Genomic DNA, 13,558 nt, shown 5'->3' on the forward strand with positions numbered 1-13,558 from the left:
GTTTTAGTTTGTAACCTGATTTTTTTTCTCTCAATCGATTTATGACTTTCGAACCTCGGTATACTTCTATGCCTTTATTTACTTATTGGTAGTTCAATGATTCAGTTTAAGTTTTCATAATATGAGTTTTAGAAGAGACTTTGTATTAGTTTTGTCTCACTTAAAACGTATATCTCATCTTTGGTCAAACTGACCTTGACAATTAAAGTGAACAATACTACTTGGTTTTTATATTAGATAACACTCCGCTAATCTACAAAAAATACCACTCAGGTAATATAAAAACATAACGTTAAGCCAATCTACAAAATGACCCATCGAGTATTATGTGACATAACTTTCGGCCAAACTATCGGCCAATCTTAAATATAACGTTACGCCAATCTACAAAATGACCCATGAGTATTTTATAAATTACCTCTAGGCCACTCTCTCGGTCAATCATGAAATGATTTCATGGTTCATTGAATATAGAGCTGTGATAGTTTAAAATAAGTATTATTAGATTAAACTTCAAACTTAGTACAAATTGCAATTTAGAGCTGATTTCACGGTTCACTGAACATGAACATAGGATAGAGTTACTGTCGCAAGTAATGTAGGAAGGAACAATGGTACGGAAGTACATGTATACGGTTTTTCATAAATGAATATTTTTTTAGATGTACAAAACTTTTATCAAAGGATGTTTAACTTTCATGGTGCATATCATCTATCATTGTAAAATTTCTTTATCTTAATTTAACCCAAATACAAATATATCTGACACTCTGCAAGTAAATCGAAACATTTTACCCTTGGTTAATTTGAATAGAATAGTATTTTCCCTGGCAAATAATTTGTCGAAATACACCCCTTTACATTACTAGACCTTTGCTTGAGAATTATTTCCCAAGTCATCTAAAATTGCTTGCTTAAATGTTTAACTTCTGATATACATTTTAAAATATAGTAATCTACTCCTGGATTGTCCGGAAAAACGGCTAATATAATCCCGGGTTTTATTAATTCAATGAAACGGGTATCGTCGCTGCTTGGGATTAGTCTTTTAATTACCTCCATTTCATGCACATGTTTATATTGAACGGACTGCAATAAATTTTGATTCACTGCAATTTTCATTCTCAAAATGGATTGTTTTGAATCATTGCAAAATGGTCAAATGACTATGGATTTTCGCTAAAAATCTAGGAGTTTTATTCTTATACAATGTCATATCTGGAAATCTAAACATATCTCTTGAAGAACCATGTCATAAAGGAACAACAATTCACATCTTTTCGGAAAACCACAGTTTTGCTTATGTTAGAAAAATTACATTAAGCTTAAAATAATACCGCTGAATATAATTTTTCTATTAAAGAAAAACCAATGAAAATTCACAACAGCTTTCAAATCAACCTGCAATAAAAATAAAAGAAATAATACGCTTGATAAAACTTTAGCATTCCACTTTTTATGCCATATGATACACAATGAATGTATAAAACAAAACTAAACTTTTAGCTTATCGAAACTAAAAACTGAGGGCTAAAATTTTAGCTTTCAAACATTTTGGGTTCAATTTTTTCTGCTAAACTTTTAGCCATTAAAACAATTTTAACAAGTACATAAATTTTGTTTTTTTCATGATTTAAAATGCTAAAGTTTTAGTTTTTACAAGGATTTGTATAGTACTATACAAACCCTTGGTTTTTACAACAACATTTTAATTGAAAGTGAATGTTTATCTATTAAAATCAAATTTAACGGATTTCGCAGATGAGATTTAATGTTTGATCTAGACAAGTTACGTGTACATGTATACATGTAATTACATGAAAAAGAACTGCATTTTCCACATTCATTGATTAATATGCTGAACATGCTGATTGGTAACCTCAAATTATATTAATCAACGTTTGGTGGATTGCAATTGCTTAATCTATAGTTGTTTATGTTGTTTCAGAGGACTTATTTGTTAGTCCTCATTTGTTAATCAACGCTTTTCGACACAGAATTGTCAGTTATTTTAGCTAAATGAATTTTGATGATGCTTCTGGTATTATTCACCTCTTGTATACTATAAAGCCATATACTGAACTAGGCAGTATTGTATATGGTGTGTCCATATAACACTATTATTACATGTATTTTATGACGTTTACTCTACGGACCCTATTTGAAGTCAAAAGTCATAAAAAAAATTATTTTTGGAAATATGAAATAATGTATACCTGCAAATGGACAACAACCAACTATTGGGCGAGCTGCTTGTACATTTCAACAGCTAATTGAACTCGTACATGGCCATCTGAATACCAAAGATATTTTGTTTACATATTGTCATACAAATCAAAAGTAGTAAAACTAGTCAAATATATAAAAATACTTATCTTAAAGTTTGAGAGTTTCTCCTCCTTTTCTGGTATTCCTCTATCTTTTAAATAACATTATCATTTCTATTTAGAAAACACAAACAAGAGATGTTTTTGATACGGCCATAGATTCACATAAATTTGCGCCATTTTGTAATGTTTATAATTCTTTGTCGTTCAAACGCTTTAAATATACAATAAATCTATACATTTTCAAACATTTTGGTGATTTATATTTTTAAAGCGCTTTTATGATAAAGATTTTGTCTCTAAAATGTTTGGATTACCTTTGGATTATTTTGTTTATATATTAAATATTGTTACTACATTGATGGCAATTCATTAACGTGATTTTTTTTATGTGAAATAATTATGAATATCACAGAGCTGAGAGGGTGATAGAGCAGAGTGCTACCACAAGAAAACATTGTCAAACGCGGTGAAGCCAAGCTTGACAATGCTTTTCCGAGGGGTACCAATATGCTGTATCACCCTCTCAGTTATCTGTTACTTCATTTATTATACTGAATGTCCTCTCATTATTGTCTTTTACAGATGAATTTTATTTAAAAGTATTTTCTATGAAGTCACATTCGTAACAACGTTACGGGTATTAGAAAAATCAACAGAAGTGAAGTAAGATGTTTTATTTTTTTCATTTCGGACAGTTAAATAATAAAATCTGAGCCAAAACGTAGAACTTAAGCATTGTCTTTAATAACTTGATGTAAATTCCATTCATTGTCCTTTAAATTACCGATTTTAGATTGATCTAGAGGAGAGGGTGACATTAAAAAAAAAAACCCGCTATTATAAGCCATGTGATAGACTAAATTAACACCCTCGTATTAGCCAATCAACATATGATTTTTAACGTAAATTATTATAAACTCGATTATTTCGCTTCTCTGTTGTCGTACAACAATGTTGTCGATAACGTTGTATCAATGCACATTTTGTGTTGTGTAGTATTTGCGAAAATCGTATTGTAGGTGAAAGCTTTAAAAACGGGTATTTGAAAAAAAAGGAACGTAAATTTGATTCATGGCACTATTGGCACTCTAATGAATGCAGTTAGTAGCTATAAATCTATTGTCTTTTTCACCACAGCTTAATAATTATAAAAGACCCCCCATAAACGGAATGCATATGTGAGCCAAAATGTGTTCCTGTGAAAAAAAGTTCCAGAAGAATAAATATTACAGGAAATATTCAGTGGCGGATTCAGAGCTCAGCGAACTTTAATACCTTCGCCCCCCTCCCCTTTCCCCTTTCAAAAATTTAAGTCCGCCCCTGAATATGACCTGAGAGAATCACCCTTAGTTGCATACCAGAAACACAAGAATTTAAAAGAATATCTAACATCTTCTTAACTAAAATAGAGTATTTGCAATTTAATATAAAGAAATATGATTCACCGAGTGTCGTGCCCCAGAATTTTCGTTTATTTATATCATGTAGCTATAAGGCTAGGTTACCTGATAAGAACAATGCCTAGGTAATATAAACTTAACAGGAACACCTAGTGAAATTATATCATCAAATCAATTGTTTCTTACCAGCACATATATGCGTGTATTTTTGAATTATTCAAGTTATAATTAAATAGAAATTTGCCTACATATTTTTTTGGTTCAAAGTAAAACAAATTGTTATATTGACCGACTATTTCAAATATTCAAGAATATAAAAATATACAATGTGTATAAACTGATGAGATAATAAAATCTTATTTTGATTCTCTGAAGATATATACTGATAGAAAAACAGAAGATTATGTCCGAGAGGTAATATTAAGATGTTTGGATTGCTTTAAAGGACTCGTTGTTATTGCAACATCTCTGAAAAAAATGACTTCACAAGAAAAGGACAATTGTGTCTTTGGAATTGTATGAAGATATTTGGATTGGTTAAAGTATAAAAAAGATGTGGTATGATTGCCAATGAGACAACTGTCCACACGAGAACCAAAATGACACAGACATTAACAACTATAGGACATCGTACGGCCTTCAACAATGAGCAAAACTTATAACGCAAAGTCAGCTATAAAAGGCCACGAGAAGACAATGCAAAGACTTTTTTTTTTAAACAAAAACATTATCTGGTAAAAAGTAATATAACAGTACTTTTATTGTTGCTCATGTCAAACACAAAGTGTGGCCTTTAACACAGAGGAAAAGCTCACTGAAAGCTGCACGATTGATACAGCACAGGTTGGAGTAAATTCTACCTATCACCTATGTGTGAGTTTGCATCTTATTTTTTGTAACCACAAGAAAAAGTGCTTTCAACTCGCATCATATGTGAAAACGTTTTTCAGTGATGTGCCGAAGGTTGATGTTTGGTTTCCAGCACTCAGGTTTTCTCCACAAGAAAAATAAAAATGATCGCTATGAGATGGTCCATACAGATTAAATTGGCATGAAACCACAATTTAAGGTGGTAGGAAAATGACAAATTTTCTATACAATCACTCCTTGACTGTACAGATATAAGTAAATACAAATCATCTCAGAACTGGGGAACATTTGCAAAAGAGACCGGCTCTAGCAATCCGTGAGAATTGAAGGAATAAAGTATAAATAGACACTAACAGAAACACACATATATATCTGCCGAGTTAAAAAGGAAAAGAGCTTTCTAGTGGTGATCTCTGTGGCTTGGTAAACAACTTTGTAAAACCTTTGTATTTCAGATTATTGAAAAGCATGTCATGTTTTTTTTGTATGTTGATTCTTTAGGATTTCTTTTTGTGGCAATTAAACCTGCCCTATGCTAGCACAGCTGTTTTGTATATAGTTCTAGGAACTGAAATATGAGCCATTGCACTCCTGTAGAAAGTTGAAAAGTAACTTAGACAACTAACTGAACACCACAGATCTAAAAATGCTAAAAAAAACACCTTCAACTCAACATACATGTAACAGGTTCCAGACCAAATGTAAAATAATTCCCTTTTAGAATTCAAGAAAATAATTTTCCTTGTACAATCTACAGGTTTATTTTCTTTTTTACTATTGCAAACAAGTGGCTGCATGGCAGACCTTAAATGTCACAACCTACCATTCATAAGCTCAACACCAAATATAATATACCCCTTTAATAGAAGCCAAAAAAAACTTTGAAAAAAGTGATAAACATAAGTCGATAAGACAGACGGAGCGGAGCCTTTACACGACTTGCTTTCAATCCTCATCTTGGTGAAGCAGGTAAACTATGCTGCATACTTTAATATCACTTCTAAAGAAAAATCTTTGATAAATATAGATCTTTATTCTCACAGACATTCTTGATACAAAGTTACAAAGAAACTCTAAGTAGTACAATACAATATGTGATGTTAGAACAATTGGTTACTTATATATATAATAATAATTTTGGCATAGTAGGATATTATTTATAATGTTGGCTATTTATTATACTATTATGCAAATGAGAGTTTCTGGGATATAATAATTTATCATTTTTTTCCAGGATAGATGACACCAATTTCATTTTTCGTTTAGCCTTAAAAATATTTGCATTCTTTGTTTCACTGAATATATCAACTTTTTAATTAATATGAATTTTTGAATAATGATTTTTTTAAACTTCTTCCATAAAAAAAACTCAGAACAAGAAAGAACTGGGTTTTGAAATGATGATTTGTTGATAAAAAAGATTAAAATGAAACAAATTAAACAATGAAGGTGTCAGAAGACAGATTTCCACACACTGATTAAATGATACATGTATGTAGTTTCTATACATGTATTTTTACTTGAAAAGGGGTGATAATTAGCTAAATCTATTTTGGAAAAAGTTACTTCCAGTCTGATCTGAAAAAAAACAGCTGCGCCATGAGTGCATGATACGCCCAACGTCTTGTGTGGAAGTTTTATGCAATAATCATAAATAGTTTCTGAGAAAATTCTAAGTGTTTTTGAGACACAGCAGGACATGTGAAATCTCCCCCCCCCCCCCAGATCTTAAGATAAATATAACAAAGAAGTGTGTAAAGTTTCAAGCAATAATCATAATTTTTTTTTGAGATACGGCACGACATGTAAAAAAAAACATCCCCTTTTTTACAAAATACTCAATAACTCAAAAATAAAATTTTAAGTCATCACCAAAAAGTATACAGATATTAAGATTAATATAACTAAGAAGTGTGTAAAGTTTTAAGCAATAATCAAGAATCGTTTTTGAGATACGGTGCGACATGTGAAAAATAAAACACCCCTGTTTTAGTTACAAAGTGCTGTAACTCAAAAAGTTTAAATCTTATTTTCACCAAAAAGTATACAGATCATGTGACCATCATTAGAAACAACTATATTAAGTTTCATAAAATTTAGATAAGTTGTTCTCAAGTTACAGTGTGACATGTTTACGCCGGACAGACAGACGGACGGACACTGGACATTTGTATACCATAATACGTCCTGTCAAAATTTTGACGGGTGTATACAAAACAACAATAGAAGTGATACAAAATGTATATGAAGAAAAAATTGGTACATTTGGTCCAAAGTCATAAGAAAACTCATAATAGCAAGCATAGATGAGACCATGGATTTTAAATTGAAAGACCCTATGTATCTATGTCTTACCGTTATAATGTTACACTTATATGTCCTTTATGTTATATACAGAAGAGGAAATAACTCATATAGTTTCTAAATGGTTGGTAAAATGTATGTGTATTTTGTGTAGTGACAAAAGACAGATCAAACCCTTCATATATTAATACCACATACAAATTTAATAACCAATATAACGAATTTAATACAAATATCAATTTTGCTAACTAACCTGCCAATAGAAATAAGATGTGGTATACATGCTAATGAAACATATAACAATCCAAATCATGTGTAAAAAATAAACAATTATATGTCCAAGTACGACCTTCAACACAGAGCTTTGGCTCGCACTAAACAGCAAGCTATTGAGTGCCCCATTATTACTAGTGTTAAACAATTCAAACATAAAAGCATATTAAAGGTCTTCCGTGTACACTTTAAAGAACAGCTAGATATATGATTACAAAAAAGGTCTGATTGGACAAATGACAATTCTTGTTTTTAAAACTGTAAAAACTGACATTTTTCTCCTATAACTAGACAAAATGGAGGAAATTCATATATGTTGCTGATATTGCATCTTTAAAAATCTGCAAATGTAATTAACATTTTTGGCTGACCACTATATAATTAACATTTGTAAATACATAATCTTTATAACCTAATTACAAAAAGCAAACAACAAATCTTCTAGATTTAATACAGTTTAATATACTCATGCTTATGACTTCTGCTTCAAAGTAGGTCACTTATATTAACATGTGTATATCAATAGTAGTTAAATGCACATTATATAGACAAATAATTCCTTGTAATATTAATATGACAAAGCAGAGCATGTAATGATTATATAGTGGAGGCAGACACCTTGCAGGTAAAAAACAAACAGGAAGACATTTTTTATAAACAAAACAGATAGTACATTTTAGGTTCTAGAAATATTGTTGAGGAATTTTAACTTTAATTTTTTTAATTTTTATTCGTACAAAAAGTACTGAAATCATATGACAGTTAATAATATGCATCAAAATAAATCAATAACTACATTCTTATTCCACAAAAATAAAAGTTTAAGTATTTAAATTCTCATTATATCTGAATTCTAATTGGAAGACTTGTCTCAAGATGGTAAAAATAACTGATTTTAAATAAAATAGTATCATTTTTGATAAAAAGAAGAATAATTTTGATTATTTTAAACAATGCGAAAAAAATTTTAGTATGATTTTTCTGATATTCTTTTAATTTATGAAAAAAAACTATTCTTAAATATAAAAAGTACAAAAATCCAATGGCGGTCAATAATTTTCAGTAAAATGAAACAATATTTGCATTTAAGGAAACGCGTACAAAAATTTTATATCTTTTTTCTAAAAGTAAGCATATTTTATGAAGAACAGCCAATCCAGATGTACAAAAAGTACTGAAATCATATGAAGATTAATAATTTGTATCAAAATAAATCAATAACTACATTCTTATTCCACAAAAATAAAAGTTTAAGTATTTTAATTCTCATTATATCTGAATTCTGATTAGAAGACTTGTCTCAAGATGGTAAAAATAACTGATTTCAAATAAAATAGTATCATTTTTGATAAAACGAAGAATAATTTTGATTATTTTAAACAATGCGAACAAAATTTTAGTATGATTTTTCTGATATTCTTTTAATTATATGAAAAAAAACTATTCTCAACTATAAAAAGTATAAAAATCCAATGGCGGTCAATAATTTTCAGTAAAATGAAACAATATTTGCATTTAAGGAAACGCGTACAAAAATTTTATATCTTTTTTCTAAAAGTAAGCATATTTTATTAAGAACAGCCAATCCTGATGTACAAAAAGTACTGAAATCATATGACGGTTAATAATTTGTATCAAAATAAATCAATAACTACATTCTTATTCCACAAAAATAAAAGTTTAAGTATTTTAATTCTCATTATATCTGAATTCTGATTAGAAGACTTGTCTCAAGATGGTAAAAATAACTGATTTTAAATAAAATAGTATCATTTTTGATAAAAAGAAGAATAATTTTGATTATTTTAAACAATGCGAACAAAATTTTAGTATGATTTTTCTGATATTCTTTTAATTTATGAAAAAAAAACTATTCTTGAATATAAAAAGTACAACAATCCAATGGCGGTCAATAATTTTCAGTAAAATGAAGAAATATTTGCATTTTGGGCAACGCGTACAAAAATTTTATATCCTTTTCCTGAAAGTTAGATTATTCTATGAAGAAAAGCCAATTATGATGTACAAAAAGTACTGAAATCATATGACGGTTAATAATTTGTATCAAAATAAATTAAAAACTGCATTCTTATTCAACAAAAATAAAAGTTTAAGTATTTTAATTCTCACTATATCTCAATTCTGATTAGAAGACTTGTCTCTAGATGGTAAAAATAACTGATTTCAAATAAAATAGTATCATTTTTAATAAAAAGAAGAATAATTTTGGTTATTTTTAACAATGCGAATAAAATTTCAATATGATTTCTCTGCCATTCTTTTAATTTTATGAAAAAAAAACTATTCTAAACTTTAAAAAGTACAAAAATCCAATGGCAGTCAATAATTTACAGGAAAATGAAGAAATATTTGCATTTTAGGCAACGCTTACAAAAATTTAATATCTTTTTCCTTAAAGTAAGATTATTTTATGAAGAACAGCCAATCATTATGTACAAAAAGTACTGAAATCATATGACGGTTTATAATATGCATCAACATAAATCAATATTCCACAAATATAAAAGTTTAAGTATTTTAATTCTCATTATATCTGAATTCTGATTAGAAGACTTGTCTCAAGATGGTAAAAATAACTGATTTCAAATAAAATAGTATCATTTTTGATAAAAAGAAGAATGATTTTGATTATTTTAAACAATACGAACAAAATTTTAGTATGATTTCTCTGACATTCCTTTAAATTTATGAACAAAAAAACTATTCTAAACTATAAAAAGTACAAAATCCAATGGCGGTCAATAATTTTCAGTAAAATGAAGAAATATTTGCATTTTAGGTAACGCCTACAAAAATTTAATATCTTTTTCCTTAAAGTAGGCATGTTTTATGAAGAACAGCCAATCCTGATGTACAAAAAGTACTGAAATCATATGAGGGTTAATAATTTGCATCAAAATAAATCAATAACTGCATTCTTATTCCACAAAAATAAAAGTTTAAGTATTTTAATTCTCATTATATTTCAATTCTAATTAGAAGACTTGTCTCAAGATGGTAAAAATAACTGATTGCAAATAAAATAGTACAATATTTGATAAAAAGAATATTAATTTTGGTAATTTTAAACAATGGGAACAAAGTTTTAATATCATTTCTTTGACATTCTTTTAATTTCATGAAAAAACAACCTATTCTAAACAATTAAAAGGTCAAAAATCCAATGGCGGTCAACAATAACCATTTTCGTAGAAATAAGTTCTCTGATGTTTATAATATTTAATACGAAAATATTAATCAACACAAACAATTTAACGCTCTAAGCATCTTATTCTGTTAAACTATTTTTACTTTTGTATTGCAACTAATTTTATTACAAATTATAACGTGTAAATTAAGGTGTCTTCGTAGAGGTCCGCGTTCATCGATTGTAAACACTGTGGAGTTCGGTTTACATAAGAATTTTAAATATATACGTATCCGTCCGATCCGTGCATAAATTTAATTTACTGATCGATCGGTGACAGTTGTCAGGGTAACTCTCACATAGGTTATTTGACTTATCTGACGGATCCTATGGGTCACCGATCATCGATCACTCATCGATCAGTCAAACATCCGTCACCGATCATTCACCGATCAGTCAAGTTCACGTCAAACAGTAACGCCTAAGGTTGCAAGTACTGTACACTTCTCAATTGCAAACAATATGAAGATTATATCATGCCTATATTCATTTCTTGCAAATGCAGAGTGCAATTGCTTCATACTGGCTAAACGCTAACAGTATGAATAACATTACAAGCCTTATATCTATATTCTATTCGATCCAATATTAACCTTATTTCTTGTTAATGGCCAAAAGCCAACAATAATAATAATAGCATGTTGATACAATGTTACATAATTCAAAAGATATAATCTCTTAAATTTAAATGCCTTCATTTGTTCTTTGATCAGGTATACTGCCGTTCCTCTTTTCTTAAGTATAAAAGGATGCATCATGCATTTCTATTAGCTCTATTGTTTCCAAGAAAAACATATAAAAGCTGTAAAACATCTTCCATCCTGATTTCAGTAGAAAATCCTGCTTTAGTCACTTTAAGCATCTCTGTAAACCAGCAATACTGCATAAGTTACAGATGAATATAGAAGTCATCATCAGTTTACTCCTTTCTCTTTCTTTTTCCTTTCCTTGTCTTAATCTTAAAATAGAATATCCTGTAAATTACTATCTCACAAAAACTATGTTAAACCAAAAAAAATTCAATGGTTAAAGGAACATAATTTTCATAAATATCTTTGAGAAATGAAGGCTTGAAATAAAATGCAATGTATTTTGGGAAAAATTAATATTTTCAAGTGGCCTTAAACTCTTTTGAAAATATTTTATCTGCAATGATTTTTCAAATTGATCTAGACATTGCTCATATGAAACTATGATATAAGTTTTATAAAACTCTGGCAAGAGAGCACAAAGAATATAATTTTCCATCTTTACTACTGAAGGACAAGACCTATTTCGTTGAGCCACAACTCCTCTGACACCATACAAAGTCAGATATATTTGCAATATGATGAATGAATGTATAATGTTTGTACTTCCTAAATATGTTTTTAAAACCATCTGTTATACAGAACAAGAGTGCACACGCTGAAATGTCTCGCCTTCTTTACTAATCATTGATATTATGTTGATAGTCCTAAGTATGAAACTTTATTAAAAACTGTCACATAAACTTAACATTAACCAAGATAACTAAACAAAGACCAATGAACCATGAAAATGAGGTCAAGGTTAGATGAACCATGCCAGGCAGACATGTACAGCTAACAATGCTTCCATACAATAAATATAGTTGACCTATTACTTATAGTTTAAGAAAAATAGACCAAAACACAAAAACTTAACACTGAGCAATGAACCGTGAAGCTGAGGTCGAGGTCAAATAAAACCTGCACGACTGACATATAGATCATAAAATATTTCCATACACCAAATATAATTGACCTATGGCATATAGTATTAGATAAAAAGACCAAAACTCAAAAACTTAACTTTGACCACTCAACCATGAAAATGAGGTCAAGGTCAGATGACATCTGCCCGCTAGACATGTACACCTTACAATCATTCCATACAACAAATATAGTAGATCTATTGCATAAAGTATGAGAAAAACAGACCAAAACACAAAAACTTAACTATAACCACTGAACCATGAAAATGAGGTCAAGGTCAGATGACACCTGCCAGTTGGACATGTACACCTTACCGTCCTTCCATACACCAAATATACAAGACATATTGCTTATAGTATCTGAGATATGGACTTGACCACAAAAACTTAACCGTGTTCACTGATCCATGAAATGAGGTCGAGGTCAAGTGAAAACTGTCTGGCGGGCATGAGAACCTTGCAAGGTACGCGCATACCAAATATAATTATCCTGTTACCTATAATAAGAGAGAATTCAACATTACAAAAAATCTGAACTTTTTTTTCAAGTGGTCAATGAACCATGGAAATGAGGTCAAGGACATTTGACATGTGACTGACGGAAACTTCGTAACATGAGGCATCTATATACAAAGTATGAAGCATCCAGGTCTTCCACCTTCTAAAATATAAAGCTTTTAAAAAGTTAGCTAACGCCGCCGCTGCCGGATAACTATCCCTATGTCGAGCTTTCTGCAACAAAAGTTGCAGGCTCGACAAAAACACCAATTTTAAAGAAAATATTCAAATTTAGAGACCATTATTGATTGGTGTCTTAAACGCTTTTGTTCATGCTTAGTCGACATACTGCACACACAATTTAAAAACTTTATTGATTCAACACTTGCCCAATATTGTACCACTATTTTGCAGGCATCTTCTAGTATATTTAATGTTTCCAAGAGGCATTACTCAATATCATTATTAATCCTCGGCACTGATTTTTTAACTTATCCAAGACATTGCTGATCCTAACTTTGAAACGAGTTTTATATGATCCGGCAAGAATTGTAAACTAAAGACTTCATTATACACCTTTTCCCAGTTCTAGTAGAAAGTTAATCTTGACAAGGCTGATATTTGGTTTATGATGAGACTATTCTTTCAATATTTTTAAACGATGAATTGAGATTTGATACTTTAGAAAATGCCTGTACTTAATCAGGAATATGACAGTTGTAGTCAATTCGTTTGATGTGTTTGAACTTTTGATTTTGCCATTTGATTTTGGACTTTCAGTTTTGTATTTTAATCAGCATTTTTGGTGATTTTACTTTTTGGTATATTCTGAGTTCTGGCATTTTGAACATTGTCACAACCTTATCTAGAGACAGAAATATAGATTTCACCACTGCAACAAGTGTTATTTGATATTTCTCCACTCAATACAGTCACAGTTTTTAAAATATTTTTAAAAAAA

The 13,558-nt window shown here is 29.7% G+C and overlaps 1 protein-coding gene across 3 annotated transcripts in view; it reads right to left on the reverse strand.

Moving 5' to 3' along the window:
• Positions 1 to 11,065: 11,065 nt before the first annotated feature.
• The window catches only part of LOC143083963 (uncharacterized), a 42,714-nt gene continuing 40,221 nt past the window's right edge, over positions 11,066 to 13,558 (reverse strand). For all 3 annotated transcript variants that reach the window (XM_076260382.1, XM_076260381.1, XM_076260380.1), the window contains one exon: positions 11,066 to 11,343. In XM_076260382.1, coding sequence (XP_076116497.1) covers positions 11,305 to 11,343 — 39 coding nt within the window. In that variant the 3' untranslated portion in view covers positions 11,066 to 11,304. The remainder of the gene's footprint in view (positions 11,344 to 13,558) is intronic.

This window comes from Mytilus galloprovincialis, chromosome 7 (assembly GCF_965363235.1).
Source record: "Mytilus galloprovincialis chromosome 7, xbMytGall1.hap1.1, whole genome shotgun sequence".
Classification (NCBI taxonomy): domain Eukaryota; kingdom Metazoa; phylum Mollusca; class Bivalvia; order Mytilida; family Mytilidae; genus Mytilus; species Mytilus galloprovincialis.